The sequence below is a fragment of the Nyctibius grandis genome, chromosome 4, assembly GCF_013368605.1.
Source record: "Nyctibius grandis isolate bNycGra1 chromosome 4, bNycGra1.pri, whole genome shotgun sequence".
NCBI lineage: Eukaryota > Metazoa > Chordata > Aves > Nyctibiiformes > Nyctibiidae > Nyctibius > Nyctibius grandis.
Genome location: NC_090661.1, coordinates 82,605,496 through 82,626,769, shown reverse-complemented (window position 1 = coordinate 82,626,769; position 21,274 = coordinate 82,605,496). Strand labels below are relative to the sequence as shown.

The 21,274-nt window shown below is 47.7% G+C and overlaps 1 protein-coding gene across 1 annotated transcript in view; it reads right to left on the bottom strand.

Moving 5' to 3' along the window:
• Nucleotides 1–20,058, bottom strand: part of LOC137662157 (uncharacterized) — a 32,207-nt gene extending 12,149 nt beyond the window's left edge. The window contains exons 1-3 of the mRNA XM_068398253.1: nucleotides 19,827–20,058; nucleotides 9,315–10,165; nucleotides 1,930–2,091 (exon numbers count right to left, since the gene is read on the bottom strand). Coding sequence (XP_068254354.1) covers nucleotides 1,930–2,091; nucleotides 9,315–10,165; nucleotides 19,827–19,869 — 1,056 coding nt within the window. The 5' untranslated portion in view covers nucleotides 19,870–20,058. The remainder of the gene's footprint in view (nucleotides 1–1,929; nucleotides 2,092–9,314; nucleotides 10,166–19,826) is intronic.
• Nucleotides 20,059–21,274: the final 1,216 nt, after the last annotated feature.

Sequence of the window (21,274 nt, the reverse complement as noted above, 5' to 3'; positions counted from 1 at the left end):
CACCTCTGGGGACCCCCAAGCAATTGACAGTTTTAATGTAATATCTCATCTGGGTATGTTGCCACAGCAGGATGGCAATTTGCAGTACCTGTACCTTGGGGGGTGCTTTGAAAGTCTGATGAAAGATGCTGCTTTTGTCCCAGGGCATAAAAGATTTCCTTGTAAAGCAAAGGTTGTGGAGTAACTGTGTTCCCTTTGTATCCCAAGACCAAAATGTCATCAGTCTCTGTGGTGATGTCTGTACAGCCCTCAAGAACAGCATCAGGAGCACTGGCCATTTACCATCCTCACAAACAGCTCTTAATACCACACTATAACCCATCTCTGCTCTGGGGGTTGTGTCTTCCCTAGCCATCTCTGGGGCATGGAAAGCTTTCCAGGTTCCTAGTCTGTGTGGGGAGTGAATGTGGTTTGGAAAGTAGCCTTAGGACGCCCTCCAAAATGCGACGTGGACAGCAACCTCTACATCTCATGGCAAACAGGTGTAGTAGTGTACCCCCTTCTACACAGAGGGGCTGTGACTCTGAAGAGGAAAATGACAGAGCTGCTCAGATACAGGAAATGCGGGCACCACAGAGACACCCAAGAGAGAGCACCCAGTTTTGTAGAGCACATTGCAAGTGCTGAATGTTACATCTGGGGGTACAGTTTCCTACTGAACAGTATGGGACAAATGCAGCTGAGAAGGCACTGCTGAGAGATCTTGGAAAATACCAAAAAGATCAAAGTTTCAAATATTTAAATGAAAGCACGGTGCCTTTCATTTCAGTGGGAGTTGGGAAGGAGGGGGCACATACACCAGATGAGGATTTGACCCTGAATTTGTAGCTTGGAAGAGTTACTTTGAACAATGACTCATAGTTGTAAAGCTTCAGGAAATGTGTTAACAATTCCCAGGCTCTATGTAGGAGGCTGCATTCCTCTGAGCATGAGAGATGGGTACATGGAAATGACGGGCTACACTTCTCTGCAACCTGACTCACAACTTGGCTTTGGCTCTGAGGAGGAGTCAGTCACCTACTGCAGATCCAGTCCCAGCAGGTGGGAGTGCAGCACTGGGGGAGGAATTACGCTGTTGGGAGAACAAAAGACTTGCCACAGCATGGCTGGGAAGAAATAGCTGAGTGTGACAAACCCCTTCTGTTCTTTTGGGGAGTGATAAAATAAAGAGAAAGGGAGGGGAGGAAAAAAATCTGGAAGCCTGGGGTAATGGCCAAAGAAAAAGAACTGAGAAGCCAGAGGTGGGGTAGAGCTGAACAAAATCTGCAGGGGCTAAAAAATGTTGTTTAGGAGGACACTGATTTGCAAATTTCAGTCAAATTCTCCAGCTAGCTCTGGCTGATAAAGAAAGACAAATGGAAACACTGAGATGTTTCATGTCAGAGATTCTTCAGTTGGCAGCTCAGAAGCGCAGCAAGGGAAAAGAGAGCATGGAGCTGGGTAGTGGTACCACTGCTTGGCTTTCCCATTGTGTCTGTTTTGTGGGAAATTCTGGGATTTTGACAGTTTGAAACCAGAAGGAAAAGAACGAGCTTTTAATTCAAAACACAATTGCTAAGGAGATCCATGGAAATGTTTTGTTTTGATAGCATTGACAGGGGGCATATGTGTTCTTGGGAAGTTTTCAACTGTAGAGAAGTAAAAGCTACTGACTTAGAGCTGGCCATTGCATGAGGTGAGAGGGATGCTTTTTAACTCAACAGAAGCAAGCATATCTGGGAAACAAAAATGAACAAGAACAGAAACCCAAGTCCACCCCAAGGGAAGCTGAGCCCACTGTTGTAGGCAAGGGCTCCCTGAAGACCAGAGCACCCAGCCCAGGTAGGTGTGGGGTCAAGTAAACTAGCATCTTCCCTCACACAGACTTGGAACTTTCCACCTGGGCCTTGAATATATCATTTAATGTAAGATACTATGGTGTCTGCTTACCTCTTTTATCTGGCTCATCTTCTGCTCTTTCTGCAAGCTGCACACTTGCTTTTGGAGACGCAGGTTGTGCTCCTGCAGCTGCCCAATCTTCTCAATCAGTTGGCAAATGTGTTCCAGGTATCCCAGACCAGATCCCAGAGCTTTGCTGTTACCTTGGTTCACCTGCAATGACAATGCATCTTGGACCATGGAGTAACAGCAGAGCAATCCTTACTAGCAGCTGGGAGCCCAGCACATTTCTTACAGTCATGTGGGCCGTGGTTAAAGGCACTGAGGCTTCCTCTTGCAAGGGGCTTTGGTTATAGCCAGATCTGAGCTACAGCATTGCTTGCTCACAGGTCTTTTCTGGATTACTCAGCAAGATGTGCCATCAGGGGGGCTCTTCTGACTGATGACAGGCTGATGCAGACGAAGACCTTGTGACAGCCTGGTCTGTCACAAAATTAGCCACCTCCCAGGCTAATGATTGTCTTTTACTGTCCACAGGACCCTTACAAACAAATATAGTTCTACTGTATGGTATAGATGGCTAGGGTTGGTATGGCTCACTTGGCCCACAGCCCTCACTGCAAGTCACACTTGTGTGTACCGAGGCTGAGCTTGGCTCCTACCCAAAGGCACAGATCTGCAGGTTGCAGTGATTTGCTGCTTTGTAACCAACTTGGGGGTACACTTTGTCTGCCTTTAGCAATCTGCAACCATTAAAGCAGAGCTGAACTCAGACCCTCACTACTGGTGGGTCAGAGAGGGACGCGTGCCTGAACCAAGCTGCCAAAGCGAAAGAACATCTTTCCACTGGTCTTTAGCAGAGCCCAGCTTATATCCCTGCTGCTACTTTCTCAGTCACTGAGATGCCTGAAGAAAGGCTGCAGGATCAAGCTCGCTGTCTGGCTATGGCAGGGTATTCTGTACCACTGATCTCTCGACACCCAGGACCTGCAGAGTTCTACTGCTGCTCAGCCAAGGACCGTGCCAGAGGCAGACAGTAATCCTGTGGCAGAGGAAAGGCAATGAATGGTGCTTCCAGCCTCCTGCTCTGCACCTTGCAGTTTCTGGCCCCAGGACTCCCCCATGCACAGCAAGTGTCCTCTCCTGTGCTGCGAGCAGACTCTCCGAACGTGCTGCTAACACACACACACACGCAGAGGCTCACTTCCACCTTGGCGCTGCCTGCTGATGTGCATGTGATATCAGTAAGTAAAATAAGCCTCAATCTTTACAAAAGCAGCACTCTAAGTTTATCTTACTTCAAAAAATAAGTTCCCTCTACAAAAGCCGGAAGCTTACTCTGTCTCCTTTCCCACAACAATCGGCATTTTTGGGGAAATGCCAGCCTTGGGACTCTTCCTGTCTTTTCATTATGTCAGAAAGCTCATGGTGTTTTCAAAAATAATCAACATTAGGATTTACTTTTCTTTAAACAAATGATGATACAATGTTATTTATAAACAGGTGTTATTATGTCCAGATGCTTTTGTGTCTGAGGTTGGGACAGAGGTCACATGAAATATGAAAAACTCTGATGACTCTAAGCCAACCAGTCATTCACATTCATGATTTTTATTTTCCTCTCGGGCAGAGCCTGCAGAAGTGGTGGAAAGACAAAGATTGCTCAGCCATAAAACTGAGTCCTTAGCGTGTCTGTGCAGTGGGAAGGGGCGCAGCCCCAGGACCCACAGGGAGAACAAAGACTACATGGTGTCTGCTGGGAAAAGCTTGAATCAAAGCGCTGTAACTGGCGTATCTGAAAGCAGCTAGGGATTTGGAGGTGCCCAGCTTCAGAAGCATGATTTTTAGAAAGTACATGAGTATCAGCTTCTGAAAGTCTGGTGGTTTTGAGCTGTCCCAAAATGAGTAGTCATTTTTTTACGCTGTCTTGAAATGGGTAGTCAGAAGTTCCTCATTATCCTTGAAAATGTAGGCTTTCTGCCAGTCTGTACCCTCTTTTTGCACATTTATCAACTCCCCTTTCTGCCAGTGCTGTTGCATGTCTGTATTGCCCTAAGGAGACAGTGAGCCAAATCCAACCCGTTATAGCTGTAGAAAGACAAGGAAATACTACAAGGGACAGAGGAGCTCTTGGGAAAAAAAAAAAGAAACACATTTGGCTGTAACCTCAGGACTGGGGAGAAAGCATGAAGAATTTGATTGTGTCCTCTTTCAGTTAGAGACCCTATTTTTCTTCCATATTTGTCCTATGCTTCATGTTGTAAGGTCGTGCTTTGTGTTCGCAGCTGCTAGTTTATAGGGCAAAACGGGCAGGGGGAGGAGAAGAGAAGGTGACCCTGATTTCCAGTGCTCTGTGTCTAGGGCTGAAGGCACTTGAAAGCAAATGTGTGTTTGGGGCAGGCATGGAGAAAATCTGGCTTTTAGCAAAAGAGAGTTACAGAGAACTTCCAGCCCCTGAGAATAAATACAGGTCCCCAGAAAATGAGAGGGAAAAGGTGTAGAGCAGTTGCTCCAGGTCTTGGGGCGAGGTGAATTTACCCCTGTAGAGGACCTAAACCAGACTGAAGGTTGGACTTAATATGCTGGAGGCCCCTGTTTCACAGCCATCTTTCAGAGGCTGCTCAGGGCAGGCAGTTTGGGCTATGTAATAGGAAATTAGTTTGCATTTTATTGAAGTGACCCCAGCAAGCGCAAATGAGCAAAAGGCAAACCAGGCAGAGCCTCCAGTGCCTGCCCATCCCTGCAGGGCCAACCATCTCTGTGATCAGTATGCAAGGGTAAAAGCTTTTAAGGGGGATGCTTCACCTTGCTTCCTGGCCTGTTAGCATCAGGATTGGTCAGATACGACAGGCATTCAATACAGAAAATTTATGTAATTTAGCTGGTTGCCCCTAAAACGATTGCTCAGAGAGGGCTCCTCTAGAGACCCTTCCAGGACTTTCTTTTCCATAGACTGGCAATACATAAATAAGTCCTCACTATCTTCTGGTCATGCCAAGTGCAGTGTAGAACCTGCTCTGTCACATTCTAGTCTAAATATTTTCCTCTCAGCACCTGTGAGAGTTTTATGCTAGCAGTGGAGAGAGAGCAACCATAGGAAAACTGCAAACATTTTCCAGGATGAGTCTCTTCCCGTCTCTGTCCTCCCAGTTGAAGCTTCCCAAAACATTCACCTAACGGGACTGAAATTTTTCCCATTCCCCACATGGGGATTGTCAAATAGTATGGGAACAAAAGCCATAGGCCCATTTTTGAGCTGATGAAACTCATGAAAAACATCTCACCTACTTTTTTGAAGATGAAGATGCAGAGGATCAGACAGACACAGTTTACAAATCAGATGGTTAAAGGTGTACCAGGAAAGTAACAACATTATGTATAAATAGGTGCCAGATTTTCCTTTCAGTTACATCAGACTGAATCAGACCCTCAGCTGGAAGAAAAGGAATCCAAGGCGCTCAGCTATACCATGCTGAGTTACTCCCATTACAGTTCTGACCCTGAGGAGTTAAGATGTACTACGCTGATTTTACATCTGTGTAACTAAAAAGAGATCTCTGCCCTTGTGAGTGCTCATCTGACTACATTTTGGGGACAGGTTTTCAGTACATGTAGCCCTGCTCAGCTGGCAATAAACCATCACAGTTGTGCTGGCCCACAGATTTCTTAGGAAGCCTAAAAATACAGGATCAACACCTGCACTGGGAACTTTGGCTTATCTAGAGCCCTCCAGCCAACATTTTGACTGGTGTAAAATCACGTTTTTCCTCTGAAGCCACCAGAGTCACAGAGCTGGGAGATTTTCTTCAGTCAGGCTCAATGGAAAACTGTCCTGGGCTGGACCTGGCAGCAGGACCCCAGGCTGGCAGGCAGGACTAGCTTGCAGGTGAAGCTCTTCTTCATTCAGATGGGAGCTTGCTCATGTTTCTTGGAGTGACTTAGGTTACTGCACTTCTTGTGGTGCCCTTCACTTTCTCTTGTGGATAGTTTTGAGTTATACCATGCTCCATTCTCCCATAAATTCCTCACTGACTGCTCCCACCTCATTAGCATGGCCAGTACGAGGCCAGTATGGTCACTGTGCCAACAGCCAAGGAACATAATTACAAATCTCCCATCATGGGCTTGGGACAACTGATTAGTGACGCCACAGGCTGAGCAGGAAGCATTTGTCACTGGAAGCTGACAGCACCAAAAGGCTCATGAATAACAGGAAAGAGAGGGATGGTGCTGTATATTTCTGATAGCTCCACCCTGCTGTCCAGGAGGGCTGCGCTTACCGATAGCTTCTGGTGTCCTCCCAGCGGCATGCACAGGCTACGGGGCTGACCATCACAGGTTGCCCTATCCTTCCCCTGAACCATACCACTCTGCAGAGAAGTGTTTTGACTGCTTTGGCCCAGGATAATTAGCACTGTGTGAATAATGTTTTTTTTTTTCATGTAATGATGACAATGCTTCCACCTTCTCTCTACTTCTAGGGGTATGGGCTGACTTTAAAATGTAAACTTTATGGAGCATGAGAAATTGTTTGCAAAGCAAAAGCATCAAAAGCTATGTATCTTTAAACTGACCCCAAACATTTAATTTGGCTTAAAAGGAAATGTTTTTATTTTGGCTTCAAAGTTCTTTCACTTGTTGTTTGACAGCTTCCACTTTCTTTCATCTTTCTAAATGTAGGCAAATTTCAAAACAACGACAGTTCAAAACAAAAGATCAGAAACCTTTGTTTAAGAAATGCCAGACTGAAATGATTTGATGTATATTTTCAGCTAAAGCCAGTCACCAAATAAATCCAAACAGTCAAAACATTTGGTCATTTCCAGTCTCTCTTTTTCAGCATTTTCCTTCCTGTTCTCTTGGAAGTGGCCTGAGCAGTGAGGGAGGCTGGGAGGATATCAAGGGACATCCTCAACCAGAGACTGACTCCTTGCTCGGCTGTGGTGTGCCGGTAAGCACAGTGCTGTTGGCATTGCACAGCCACCTGGGCTGGGGAAACTCCACTGCTCCCCTGTTACTTGCAAGTTGCATTCCCAAACCCAGCAACAGAACTGAGGAAGTTGCTGTCACCTGTAATTAAGTAATGCTCTCACCTGGCATTAAATATAAGCCAGTGTAAGCACTCTTGCATCTTAATCAACATGAATTTAATGCAGCAGGAATTGATTCGATGGAACAATTTGTTTCGCCATGTTCTTTGCCTAGCAGAGTCGGAATACTCTGTACTGGCCTGCTATCTTTCAGACAACATTGATTGCATTTCCAGGGGTATCTGAGTCCCTGAGACAACATCAGGCCAGACAAGAGATTGGCTTCTAAGAACCATGTTGTATCTTGAACAGGTTACAGGCAAATGTAAAAAAACACAGAGTAAGCCTGGAGCAGAGCCTCAGCTGGGGTGAACCAAGATGCATCCGTCAGCTGTATGGGCAGATGATGGTATGAACATCATTTCTGAGTGAGACTCGCTCTGTCCTGCCGCTGTTGTATAACAGTGAGGACAGGTCAACCTTGTGCAGGTTTGGCAAGGTCAGAAGAAGGCTCTGCAGCTGCAGGAGGCTGTCCCTGTGCTCTGAGGCATGTAGCGCAGCAGCAGCCACAGGGCTGTGCAGCAGCAGCAGCAGCCGTGGGCACGTCTTGCCCCAGTCAGCTTGGGTGCTACCTGGAATCCCAGTGGTTTGAAGAGCGCTGCTCTTGAGATGCATCAGCCTGGAGGTGGTCCGTGAAGAGAGGCAAACTTCCCCAGCATCTAGGTCACAGCTGTATTTATACAGCTCGAAAAACAAACAAAGAAAAGTACTCTGGGGCACAGAGCTTTAGCACTCAGCCAGTGAGGATATTAAAAAGGAGGGGACATAAGCCACCAAGAGCTTCATTTCCTCTTCAGCTTCTTTCTAATTTATTCTCTTGTTTATTTAAATGTTCTGCTTTGGGAAACTGAGGCTCCATTTCACAAAGGATTTAAATATTTCCTGGGCAGCCAGAGCTGTCAGACAAGACCAAGCTTGGCTGCAAACCCTCTGGAGTGCGACAGAGAATTTAGGAAGCTTTTTTATAAAGTCTCCTTGTATTCAAACTCTCCTGCTCTGGTCCTTTTTTGAACTCTTTGCCAGAAGGCCAGGTCGCTGTGTGTTTGAGAACTGTGCAAAATAGACATCTGTCTTCTGCTGTGTGTGAGACAGCTCTGGGGAGGAAAAGGTTGCTCCATTGGATTGTGACTTGCTTGTGCTGCTTCGATATGCAATGCTAACAGGGATGGGCGATCTCTGACCTTTCTCGCTGCTCAGGAGGGTTTGGCATGCTGGAGAGGAAGGCCATTGCCTGATGGTTCAGGGCCCGGGCAGACAGGTCATTGTGATGTTATATGCACAGCACACAGCACTTGTCACTTGGCTTCCTCCCGCCCATCTCCCGTTCCAGTTCATCATTATTACCACAAAGAACGCCCAGAAAAGAAATCCCCATTATGCATCATTTGATATTTTTGGTGTGTCTGCGTGACCCTCTTCAACTAGCCTACACCCTCCTTTCCTTTTGCTCATGGGGCTTTTTGGTCTGTCTCTCTATCAAGAATCAGCTCCCCGGTTAGATCTTTCCATTGCTGGTTCATGGAAGCCACGGCAGCGGGCAGGCAAGGCAGCAATCCCTCTGCGTGTCGGCAGCATGGGGCTTCAGGCAAAGCACCGCGGTGAGTGCTTGCCAGCATCCAGTATGGGAGAAGGTGCACAGAAGGGCTTTTTATTCTCCTGTCAGTCACATTGCGTACCCAGCAAGGGGGAAAGAGTAGGTCAAGCTGCTGGAAATATTATGTCTTTGCAGTTCGGTCAGTCTCAGAACACAGGAGTTTCCATCACAGCTGTGCTGGAGGGTTAAAATGGGATCTCCACCTCTAGCCCAGCAAAGATTTGAATTTGTGCATTAGTTCTCTGCTCACTCATTATTTGAGAGAGCTGGCTCAAGAGCACAGGACAGGCCTGGACAGGAATGAACTACTCCTTAGACAAGTTCTTTCCAAACTTCGGCTTCCTGACAGCAGTTCAGCTGTTCCCAGGAACAGGAATAACCTGACCTTGAAAAAGAAACTATGTTCTGATCCCCATCCCATGTATCAGAGGACAATGACTAACTCCATAATCTTCATTTTAAGACCAGAATCAAGTCCATCCTCTAATCTAGGGCTTTTTGAAACATCAGATCTCCGTAAGCCATTAGTCATCCTTACCCAGACCCAATATATGTGAATTACTTCAGAATTTCACTGCTACGAAAAGAGATCTTAAAAAGCAATTGCCAAGATTTGCTGCCTACAACAGGTTCAGGGGAGATTTTCTAACTCACTCAGATGTGTCCTAGTTTGTGACAGATGATAGGATTTGAAGCTTGACTGAGGTATTTGGACAGACCTAACTATAAGATTCAGTTTAGGTGTTCCTTACCTCACTCAGTCTACAGCATTCATCCATGTATTCATCCAGACTGTCGCTTGTGGGGTACTTCTTCAGCTCATGTCCATGGATCTGAAGGTCTTGCATGCTGCCAAAGTTCTCTGGGAAATTGTCAGCAATTGTCTTTGGCTCTTCTATGGGAGCTGGGGTGGGAAGAGTGCTTTCCCTGGGAAGATCCGTCTCTGGGGTAGGTTCCTTTTCCAGAGATTGCGTTTTGCTTTGGTCAAAATGTTCATCGGCACTTTCTTCCTGAGGGACATTGAAGTCTTCAAGGGAAGCTGCAGGACCCTGCACAGCATCTGCCTCCTGGCTGTAGTACTCACCTTGCTTTTCACTCTCTGGATCTTGGTGGCTGACTTTTCTGGCACGCTCTTCACATGTTCTCATTATCAGATGGTCAATTTCTGGAGAAGAAGAGGTGCTAAGCACACCTGAGTCACAAAATGAGTCTCTGCTGTGAAGCATAAAGCTCTTCTCTGAACCTGTCGGTGTTGATGGAGAATTAGCCCCGCTTGGCAATTCAACCCCAGAGTCCTCGGATTCAAATTTGGAGAATCTGTGAAGTCGGCACTTGGACTCGAAGGCGCTGAGGTCAGGCAGTGTGGCTACATGGTCTGTGCTGGTCGGGGCATCTCCATAGTCTGGATCTGCCGGTGCAGCTGCTGCATTCGGATTTCCCTGGTAGTCCGGTGGGAGGCTGGCGCCGGGTAGATGGGACTCTTCTGTGCAGGCTGTGTCAGATGGAGCCTCTGGGATTAACCCTGGGTTTTGAATTCCTTCATTGCTCAGTATCTTCATATGTGTTAACACAACTTTGTCCTCAGCAGGTGGGCTCTTCTTACCTGCTTAAAAGAAAACAAGCAGAAGGTCACAAGAGGCTACAAAACTCAGTGTCTAGTGCATTCCTTGAGGGATGTGAAATGTAAAACTGTCTATAGTAAGGTGGTAGAGGGGGACAGCCCTAATTTGTTTTTCTTCAGCTATATGAAGCTTTCTTGTAGGCTTTGCTACAACAGAAGTGTTGTGTTTCATAGCTGCAGAGTCCCAGGGGGAGTCATAAATGCACACAGTTCTGATTTAGTAGATAGGTAGAAAACAGCACATGTAGCTAGATAACTTTTCAGTGATTACCTGCATACAGACACAGAGAAGTGCATGTTCTTTCAGCACAACAGACATTAATTTAAGGCTAAAATATTTTCCCTCATTAAATGTATTCTGAACCAGCAGAAAAAAGGGTAAAACAAAATCTGTCTTTCCACAGGGTTGCAACAAGCAATTTGCAAACTGTTTGGTATTCTCCACAGCATTTTCTGCACGCATACAGGTGACGAAAAGCAAGTACTGATAGGAAAAGCAAATGAGGCACTGTAGATCTTTTTCACTCCCTGTATGGTTTTAGCTATGAAGTAATTTCTTTAAATGAACTCTTACCTTCTTTGTAAGGAGAAAGTAGAATGGGGGCAGCTTTACTCATGAGCTTTTTGCACCTGGACAAAGACGACTTTTTTTCACATCACAATTATTTCACATGGTAATGTGGTAGAACAGTCTCTGGATGAAAGGCTGATCTACAGGAGTTGAAGATCTGCCCCCAGGTTTTCTTACTGTTTTTTTGAATCTAATATTTCACATTGCAGACTTCTGGTTCACAGTGGGATGAGAGCCAGTGTGAAAGCTCTGCATCCACCCTTTAGCAAACCACAAAGCTCCAAATCCATCTGTTTGTGAATCTGGGACCAGGAACTGCTGCAATACAAAACTTCAGTTTCTCTGGTATCTTTTCCCTTATTAGTGCCTGACCCAGAGTACCTCAGAGGGCTACAATGCATACGCTTTTCAAGATATCTTACTTCCTACTTCATTTCCTTTCATTCGCCTCTCCTACTTCCTTCCTTTTTTGCCTGACATCAAATCACCAGCTGCTTCACAAACTAACTCCCGGTAATGTAATTATCCCTAAGTAAGCAGGGAAGCCTGGGACCCCCTGCCAGTGCCAGCGGTAGAGCAGGGAGAGCTCTGCTGTGCAGCCCTTCCTCATAGTAACTCAGAAAACTCTCTATTTCAGAAATAACCCATTTTCCAGCCTTCCCTCCTCCAGCTTGCTTTCCACCACGTCCACAGAAAAGGGAGACTTTTACTCGTTAAGGCCAAGCTAGCTACTACATGGATCATTTTCTACTTTATTTAAATTCCTTCTATTTGATCTTGATAATTTCTTGGGATACCACTGAAAAATGCCCTTTACTGTTCATAGGCAGCCCACGGATTTAATATTTTACACTGAATTTTCATAAAAGGCTGTTAGTGATAAATAATCCCATCTGATGGGCTTTTTGTGGCAGTTGGGCACGTAGTACTTATAACCCCTTATAGAAGATCTTGTCTATCATATATAGAATTGCACCCACCTCCCTTGGCAGGATTCACAGGCATCTCTCCACCATAAAGAGCCACATTTGGGACAGTCAGTGCCGGACCGTCAGCAACGCAACTCCAGTATATTGCTGTGGTGGCGCACAAGAGAAAGACGTTGCCCACGGAAATGCCACAGGAAAGCTCAACAGGAGCTGCTTGTGCTGGACTGCGTAACAGCCCTTCCACTATTGGGATGAGTGTGATGGACCCTGAACTGAGTACAAGGAATAGGGAGGCTGGTTGGCAGCTTCACGCACAGTAAAACACCACCTGTAAGAGGGGGCTTGATGCCAGGTCTTGGGAGGAGGAGGTGGAGCTGAGTCATTACTGATTTGGAGTGAAGAGGATCTGCCTGCTCAGCTGCAAATGCCTCTTGGCAGCAAGAGGCAAAGTGTTGTATATGCGCAAAAAATAAGAGGCCAACAGGCCCTTCTGATGGCATCACCACCCCAGATGGCACAACAAAACCACCGAGAGTCAGGAGGGGTGCAGTTGCGTTGCTGCACTTTCTTTGTAAGAACATATCATACAGCTGTCACTCTTACCAGAGATTACTATATGCAATGGTAGTTCCTTCCCACAGACTCTGATTGCCTTCACTTATTAATCATGCCATGCTTTCCTTTGGAGATTCTCTCACTGTCTTTCGATCTGCCCCTTTTCTTCTTGCTTAACCGGTTTCACCCCGGCCTACACAAACATTTCTTTGTCTGAAATCAGGAAGCAGCATACTAAAACGAGGTCTTGCTACTTACAGAAGGAGACATCAGATGCTTTAATTTGTATCTTTTATGACTACAAAAGCTACAATGTGTACCACAAAGTTTGGCTGGGGTAGAAAAAATAAAAAATGAGATGAAATCTCTGACCCTCTGCGTGAAGGTCCCCTCAATGCCAACAACTCCAGTGCTGACAAAGGTCTGCGCTCTGGACAACACAGTCCTTTGCTCTCCCCATCCTGTGGTCACTAGCAACATCGCATGGTTTCACAACAATTTATTGTTTACCGCTTCTAAGCTGCAAACCACTGATCTCAGCACTGGCCGGTCCTGGTAACCACAGTATTTGAGCATTTCTGATTTATCCTCCCAACCCCTTGCGATGATGCAAAATATTATCATCCCCCTACCACAAGTTCAGAATAGATGCAAAGGATGGCAGGGTTTTGCAACACACTTAGACACCTCATCCTCATTCATTCAGTGACACTTTCCCATGGTCAATGAGGTCATCTGTGCTACAGCAGGGAGATCTCCCATGATTAAGGCAGTGACCTGAAACTCAAGTTTTTCTTGCTGCACCTCACTGATGGAACAGTCTCTTCTTCCTCTCTGATAACTAGGTTATGGAACCTAAACCATGGAGCTTCCAACAAGAAGATTGTTTCTGCTAAAGATCTTGAACAAGGCATACAAAAACACTCAGCTCTTTCAAGCATATTGCCAAGAAACACCAGAATGGTGCAATTAAAGCTCATCTGTGCAATTACAAAAAAAAAAGTGAGCCAGACCCTCAGCTGCTATAAATTAGCTCATTATGAGGGCTCCTAACAGAGTTGTGTTGGCTAATTCTGGCTGAGGACTTGGCCTGTAAGTGTTTTGTACCACAGTACCAGGGGCACAGAGCAAAGCAGGGAAGACCAACTCCTGCCTGGCTCTGGAGGGAGCGTGCTGCAGGGGTACAGTTACAACGCTATGCGGAGGCTCCTGAAAGGAGGTGTGAAGAACTTCAGAGAGTTGAAGGACGGCATTAAGGTTGGTAAGTCATGTTTACTTGTGCTGGAGACCAGCCAGGTTTGACACTGCTGCTCCTGGGAAATCAGCCAAGACTTTTTTTGTTATTGTTGGTTTTTGTTTCCTTTCCCCTGGGATGGTTTTCCACACCCCTTCTGGGGCTGGGGTAAGGTACCAAAAGATGCTGCTTTCAGGCAGCTGGTTGGGACACTGGTATGGCAGCAGGGGAGGGAATGGAGTTGTGTGTGCATGTTTAGGAATCAGTACAGCTTCCTGCAACATCTTTAGCAATGCGTGCCCAGGCCAAACATTGTCTCAGGTTAACTTGTGCTACTTGCCTAGTAGCCCTCTCAAAGGGTTATATGGCTCTGTAATCACACTGCAGAAAAACAGGATTCCCTGGGTTTTAATATAAGCCTGTAACTGGTGGTCACTGATTATGTGTAATCTTGGGCAAGCTGCTGGACTTCCTGTGCCTCTACAGTTGGAGAATAAGACTGCTTCCTATCTCATGGGGAGGTGGTAACAGTGAACTACCTAATATCTAAAGGTAATTAGTAGGGAGTGAAAGGAATTGATGTATCCCAGCTAAGCTTCTAGAACTTTGCTTTGCTTTGTTTCCGAATTGCTTTCTAGGATATTTCTCTGTCAGTAGTTAGCAAAGCCCAGCAGAGAAACATAAATCCTTCCAAGGTGAATACCCTTCCATCAGCTCCTGTCGCAATGCTTTCCTTTCCTTGGAGTTTTAAGTCTAAGTGTATTTTTCCTGTTGCAAAATCACTAGCAGCTGCTAGGGTACAGCCTAGTGCATTAATATAGAGATTTCTGACCTGAGGAAGAAGGGCGGATATTTAAACATGAAATTGCTTTCAAGCAGTTTCTTTATCCCAAGTAAGTTGCATGCAACAGATGCACTCAAACAACTGCCCAGGCAAAAACTGCTAGGCATTCTTAGCCCTGCCCAGGCCCAACTCCTGCAAAAGCTCCCACCATTCTAGTAAACCAAGCCAAAGTCTGTAATCAAATCCCCATGCTCCAAAGCATTGCAATCCAGGTCCATTTTTTTCTTTTTTTTGCATCTATGCCTGTGGCTCAAACCCATGTTTCATTGGCAATTCCTTCAGTGCAAGCCCTGTTAAGCTCCGCTACATCCCTGAGAGGGGTCCTTGGCCTCTGATGCACTGACTCAAGTATCATAGCACATGGTCTTTTGATGCATTTGGCTAATGGAAGTACTGGCGGTGGGAAGAGCCCAGGCTGGCAGTGGGATGAGTGCTGCTTGTGGCAGTACAAAGCTATACCATACAGTGCTGCCCTGTGCTGCTCTCCTCCCTTCTGGTCTGTGCCCACCTGTCTTCTCAAAATGTTCATCCTGATCTGTAGGCTGCTTGGCATGGGGAGAATCTCTGTTAAACCTGTGTGCAATGACTGGCACGACTGGAGCCAAAGCTTTGCTTGTCTTCGTCTGCCATTGTGTTACAAAGGATAGCAGCCTTAGAGCTGTGGCAGCCCTCTGCTTGTCCCCAGAGCTGCTGCAAGGTTCATGTGCACAGCGAACCCATCCATGGTGGGTGGTGCTGGCAGCGTTATGCAAGGGTGGCAGTCCCAGGGAGAAGCACAAGGTGAGCAGTTCAGAGATGCTCAGAGTGCCTGTTCCTCTCCCCATTCCCATCTACCACAAGACATGCAACACCCTCTAGATTTAAGTCCGTAAGGCCATACTTTCCAACTGTAGTGTGCCACAGGAACAGAGAACCAGAAATAAAGGGCATCACCAATGACTTGGGTTGCTGGAGTAGCAGGGATTTTGCACAGCTGCCCTGCAAAGGAAGACCAAAGTCAAACCCCATCATTCCTACCAGTCTGCTTAGCCCTGAGCACAGGAGCAAGAGGCATGTGTGAAGCCCCAGAAAAGGTTTTTCAGCATCCCATAGAGGACCTGCACAGCCTGCCTAGTAACTCCTCTCTAGCTCCAGCTGTGCCAAGGATTAAATCCTGTGCCATGCAGGACAGGTTCTGTGATGGGGCTGTGGCCTCTAAGTAACAGACTAAGAGATGATCATCAGCTTTTGAAGAATCATTAGCCAGCAGTGACTAGTGCGCTGGAATCAAACTCATGACCTAGAAATGAAAGGCTGCCTCTCCCATTCAGTCCTTGCACTCCCTCATTTTCCTTCCTTCCTTTACCAAAAAAGTCTCCCTTTAGTCCTGTTGCTGGGACACATTCTCTAACGCTGCTGGCAGTACAGCTCAGGTGGTATTTCCCTTTCACTGTAAAGAGGTGTTTTTTTTTTTTCTCATCAATGATGAGGTCTCAATTTCCCAGAGTTTTAGAGAAGAGGGGTCACTTCCTTTCTGAAACAATAGGCATTTTTTGCTGCTGACTCTTCCCCCATATGTGCTGAGGGGTGGGGCTGGGTCGTGGGGCTGTGCTGGCACCTTGTTCTCAGCACTAGCCCACCAGCAGAGCATGCAGGAGCTGTGTTATTCTCCTAGCTGGGCATGCCTGTCCCTTGCATAGCCCTGTGGGCACAGGGAGTCGTTGCATGGACAGGACCCCAAAACTTAGAAGAACTGGATTACTCTTATGCTGCCAAAAAACCCAAAACAAAACAACCCAAGAAACAAACAAACCCCCCCTCCAAAAAAAAAGAAAACAAACAAACAAAAAAAACCAGCAACCACTACCAGTTGACCCTCTGGGAGGCAAATCTATCTCCACAGAGCTTTGCCATGGACTTTCATGGGGTGAGGATGTCCCTACCTTCTGGTGCTTTACAGGCCTGTTGAAGACATGATCCCAGTCCTGGTGATGGCAGGGGTGCTGCCTGGCACCAAGGTTCTGCAGACAATCTGCCTTCCCAATGCCTTTTAAGCAAAGCTAGTCTGTGAGCATGCTGCTCTATCTTGGGCTGCCCAATCTGAGCAATTACGACAATCATGAGCCTAAGAATTTCTAAGGGGAGATTACGGAAAGGTCTTGTGTCTTCAGTGCACCAGTTACAACCTCTATCTATAACGGCAGAAACTTGTGAAGGCTTGAAAATCACTGTCATAGAAATGGGTTTTTTTCTGGAATTGTGACTGAAAAATTCATGTTTGTGGAGGAACACACTCCCATGTGGTAACTGAATATTTGCATGATAGACCCAATTCTTAAAATTTCGGTTTATTCAACTGGGGAACCGAAATGCATGTGGATTTCATGGGAGTATATATATACAATTTGATTTGCTTGAAATGTTGAATGCAAAGGAATAATTGTGACAAAGCTGAGATCTTGGACAGTCCTTGAACAAAAAGCACAAAGTTTCTGGCTCGTTTGGCTCCAAGGTGCTCTCCAGTCTCACTGTTAGTCAAGTGTGTGAAGTTGCTCCAGATCATAGCTGGGTAATATAATGAGACCAGAAATGTTTTAGATCCCCCATAGCTGCAGGTGGTAATGATAAATCCATATAAAATAGACACTTAGAGAAAGATAACAGGGTTCAAGGACTCTGACTGAAGAGGTATTCATTGCTTTAATACATATGTTTTAGAAGAGGAGGAGGTAATTATAGGTCTTTTCAGGCATTTAAGGAGGAATGAGAGGGAGATTGATTGTTTACTGATGGATATAGTTGGGTGAACTAAAGAGGAAATAGATTTCATAGTAGAGAGGCCACTTGATGTTTTCACAGCTTGCTTCTATTCATGCCAAGTGACCTGTGAAGGTTTTGAAACAGAGTGACGGATCTGATAGATTAGTGACCTCTGGCAGAAAGTCCTGGGGCACAGCAAGTCCCCACAGACCACCTGGTTTATCAGAGTTACTTCTGTAGGCTGGCAGTCACCAGTTTTTAGACCAACACCTGACCTTGCACATAGTGCCCACTGAAGATCCTCTCCCACTCAATGTATTTACCCTGCAACTTATTTCTTGAGATATATAGCCCAGTGGGGAAACCAGGCCAAGGATGATTTTGGTGCACAAGGATCTGTGCCCAAGTCCTCCCTCCTCTGCAAGTAACCACTGCTGGGGTGGAGGGGAGGCTCAGTTCCCACAGTCACCTATGGTGCTTATTTGTGAGGCTCTGTCAGGGACATGACAGCTCTCACTAAAGACCTGCAAATCCTTCTCCTTGGAAATACCCGTGTGCTCCTTCAGGAGAAAAGTTCAAAGCCTTAAATAAAGGAAATGGTGCTTTCTTGAGCAGCCCTATATAATAATATCTTTAATAATAAAAGATTATTTGGCACACAGCTCGCTAATGTGTCTGAGCAGAAAATAAAAACAATGGAAACAAATATACCACACCTTGGCAAAAACTGTTTAATTTAGATCTTTCCTTGCACATCTCATTTGCAGGCTGCCTCATATGGCAAATGAGTATTCAGCCAGAAACGAACTAGGAAACAGGAGGCCCTTTGCAAGGATGGAACTTGCTCCCCAGGGATGACAAGTATGTAGTAATTCAGGTTTTATTGCCTATAATAAGCTTGGATAAACAACTGTTCAACAGCCCCACAGACCAGAGCCATTAAGACCCCAGTGCTTCAACTGAAACCAAAGGAACTCATGAATTGTATTAGAAAGGTCACTGTTAACCCATTCTTCATGTGCAGTCATTGCTGTCCCTAGGCAAAACCCCAGAGAGCTGCTTCTGCTCAAACAAGGTAGCAGTGGGCAGGTGTAACCATACTCTTTGGTATGTCTGAAATATTTTATGGTTGCAATGAGTGGTGACGATTTTTGGGTTTGTTGCTCTTGCTGGGGCCAAACAAGGACCTTGGTGACATGACAAGGAGGAGGTGCTGATGCAGGGCTCTGTAGCTGCAAATACTTGGTTCCTCTTTCCAGACGAGGTGATTAGGGAGCACTGTCCTTATTTCTTATTTGGAGAAATTCTAGTTGAATCTCTTTTTGATCCCTCAGTGCTTTGTGTGATAAGTCTGTTCCCCTACTAAAGCTTTCACCTACTCCTACAACAATACTGGGTGATGAGGGACACTTCCATATGGAAGAGCAAGCTTCCTTTCCTGTCCTAAGCCTGCCATCAGGCTTATACTATACAGCCTCAGGGAAACAATTTCATGGTCAAATCACATCCAGGGAAAAAAGAGCAGCGGTTTCCACCATACTGCAAAATGGCATCTCTTCAAACACTCTCCATGTCTTGTGGTGATGCTGGAGTGCTCTTGCAGCAGCACTGCTCTAGAGCCCTTCATGTCCTTGGGTAAAAATGCAGTCTCCAGATCAAACCCAGGCAGAGCAATGTGCTTCAGCAGCCCCTGCTAGCACGGTGCCCAGCAGTTACCTGCTAGGGCACCTCAGAGAGGCTCCAGCTCATGCTGAGCCCTGAGTAGCTGCCCCAGAGCAGGGGAGCTGGGAAGCACAATCCCAGTATCAGTGCCTCAGCAGATGCCCACGAGCGTGGCAGCTCTGGTGACTCCAGAGGAGCTGCCTACACTGCAGCAGTACAAGGAGGCAGGAGTTCAGCATACAGGTGGGAAGTCAGGACCCCAGGAGGCATAACCACTCCAACAGTGTTTTGTGACATCTTTACCATCCTGCTGTTGCACAGCACACTACACTTGGGCTCTGGCAAACCCTGTCTGTAGCCACCTCCATGCCAAGCAAACCAGCCCAGTGCAGTGATGTTAATGGAGACAGGAACTGCAGATCTCATTTACAGCTGGCACAAGCCAAGCTGAAGGGTAAACAGGGATGCTAAGGGGATTTTGCTACCTGGGGCTTGTGATCTCAAAGCCTGCAGTGCTGGCTAATAAAATGTACCAGACCCATTGTGCCTGAAAAAGGCAGTCAGAGACCATATCATTTATTTTGACAACAGACTTATAAAGTTACAAATGATCTGCTGCAGGACCATACCTGCCTTCCCTGCCTGGCTCACCTCATCTGCGCACAACAGGAGGGAGCAAATAAAACCTCTCAAACTCGAGATAATCCCCGTTGGATGCCGATGTACCAGCCTAGAAAGCGATCCGATACCCATTGCCAGCGCAGTGACGGGCTGAGGACAGACCCGATCCGCCCGGCGTTAGCGCAGACCCCGGGCGGTGCCGCGGGACAGGGCGCGCACAGCCGCGCCGGTGCCAGCCCCCCGCTCTCACCTCCCGCTCCCCTCCCGGGCAGTTCGCCCTCCTTCACGCACACACCGCTCCGGGTCCCAGCGCTCCCGCCTCTCCTGCTGTTCTCCCCGAAGCCTTTCCACGCTTACAAATGCAAAATAAACCCGCTGTAAGAGGAAAACAAATCTGTTCCTAAAGCGCGATCCTTTCCCCCGCTGGCCCCGGGGCAGGAGCTGAGCGGCCGGAGGCTTCAGCGATGGGGGGCTCGTTGCAGCCTTACCTGCGTGCGGGCAGAGGCAGCCGGAGAGCAGGGAGCGCAGCATGGGGACGGGGACGGGGCGGCAGCGCTGCGGGGCGGGGCGGGCAGCCCGTTCGGCGAGGCCCGGGAGCGGGCCGGGCCGGGCTGCGCTCGCCCTAAGTACCGTCTGCGCGGCCTCCGACGGGGAGGAAGGGGGTGTGCTGGCAGCCGCCGGCTGGCTCCGGGAGGGCCGGGTCAGCCCCGGGGGGCGGCGGACTCACCTCTCCTCCAGGGCGCTGCCAGGGTGAAGCTCCGGTGCCAGCTGAACATCCCGGCAGCAGCCGCCCTTAGGGGCGGGCGGGGGACCGGGACGGGGCTGCCATCGCCGCCGGTCCTCCCCGGGCTGCTGCACGTCCCCCGGCGGGCGAGCGGGGCTCGGTCTAGGGCATGGCGGCAGCTGCGGGCAGCGCTGCCGGCGCGGAGGCTGCGGAGCGGCGAGCGGGCGCCCGGCCAGCAGTGACTTATAAAGGGAGCAGCCCAGAGGAATGCATCTCCTTCGGCTGATAAGCCGAGATGACTGGAGGGGCTTGAACTACCTTTGCAACCCCCGGAGGAGGCGGGGGGAGGAAAAAAAGAGACGGGAGAGTAGAAGAAGAAAAATATTTCAGCACTTGCATAATGTCAATAAACAACCCCCCTCTCAAGTGGCAGGAAAGGAAAGGCTGGAATGTTTTGGGTGGGGAGGAGAGAGAGTAGAGTAGGTTTGGTGGGTTTTTTCTTTGCATTTTTTTTTATTTTTCTATTTAAATCCCATGTTATGTGTTCGTAATGCAAAACTCTGCCTTGGTTGTAGCTGGGGCTGCAGGCTGTGGGTAAGAGGGGTGAGGGGGAAGTGGCAGGACTGTCCCCAGTGCAAGCTCCCACAGGCAGATTCGTGGTGCCATCCCACTGGAGTGAACTATAAATGTGCAGGCCAGGCGCAAAGAGCTCTGGTATGCCCTGGGCATGGCTGCGCTCACCAGAGTGCTGCCTTGGGAAACGCGTGGGAAATTACTCCTAGGCTAGGTCTAAGCAATACAAGCTCCCTACAACCAACAGCCCCACAACCTACATGGGGTCTCTGCTTGTTAAGAGAGCACCAGCCCCCGCATTGCCCTCCCGTCCAGACTTCTGCTGACTCCAGCAGTGTCAGGAGAATATGTGCTGCTCTACCAGTTAAATCCACAGTTAATTCTGTGGATTTCAGCTGTCCGCAGGATCAGGGGCCCCGAGGAGACCGCAGAGAGCCAGTGGGTGCTACAGCCCCGCTACTAATGCCATGGGAAAACCAGGCAGGAGGGGAGCTGTCAAGGGGAGATCCAGTCCAGCTGCCCCCTCGCTCCGCTCCCCGCAGTGCCAGTCCTCCCGGGCCTCTGCAGCAAACACCACCAGCCAGGTATCAACTGAAGTGAATTGACCTTTTGCTGTAGCAGTCACTGGAGTTTCTGATT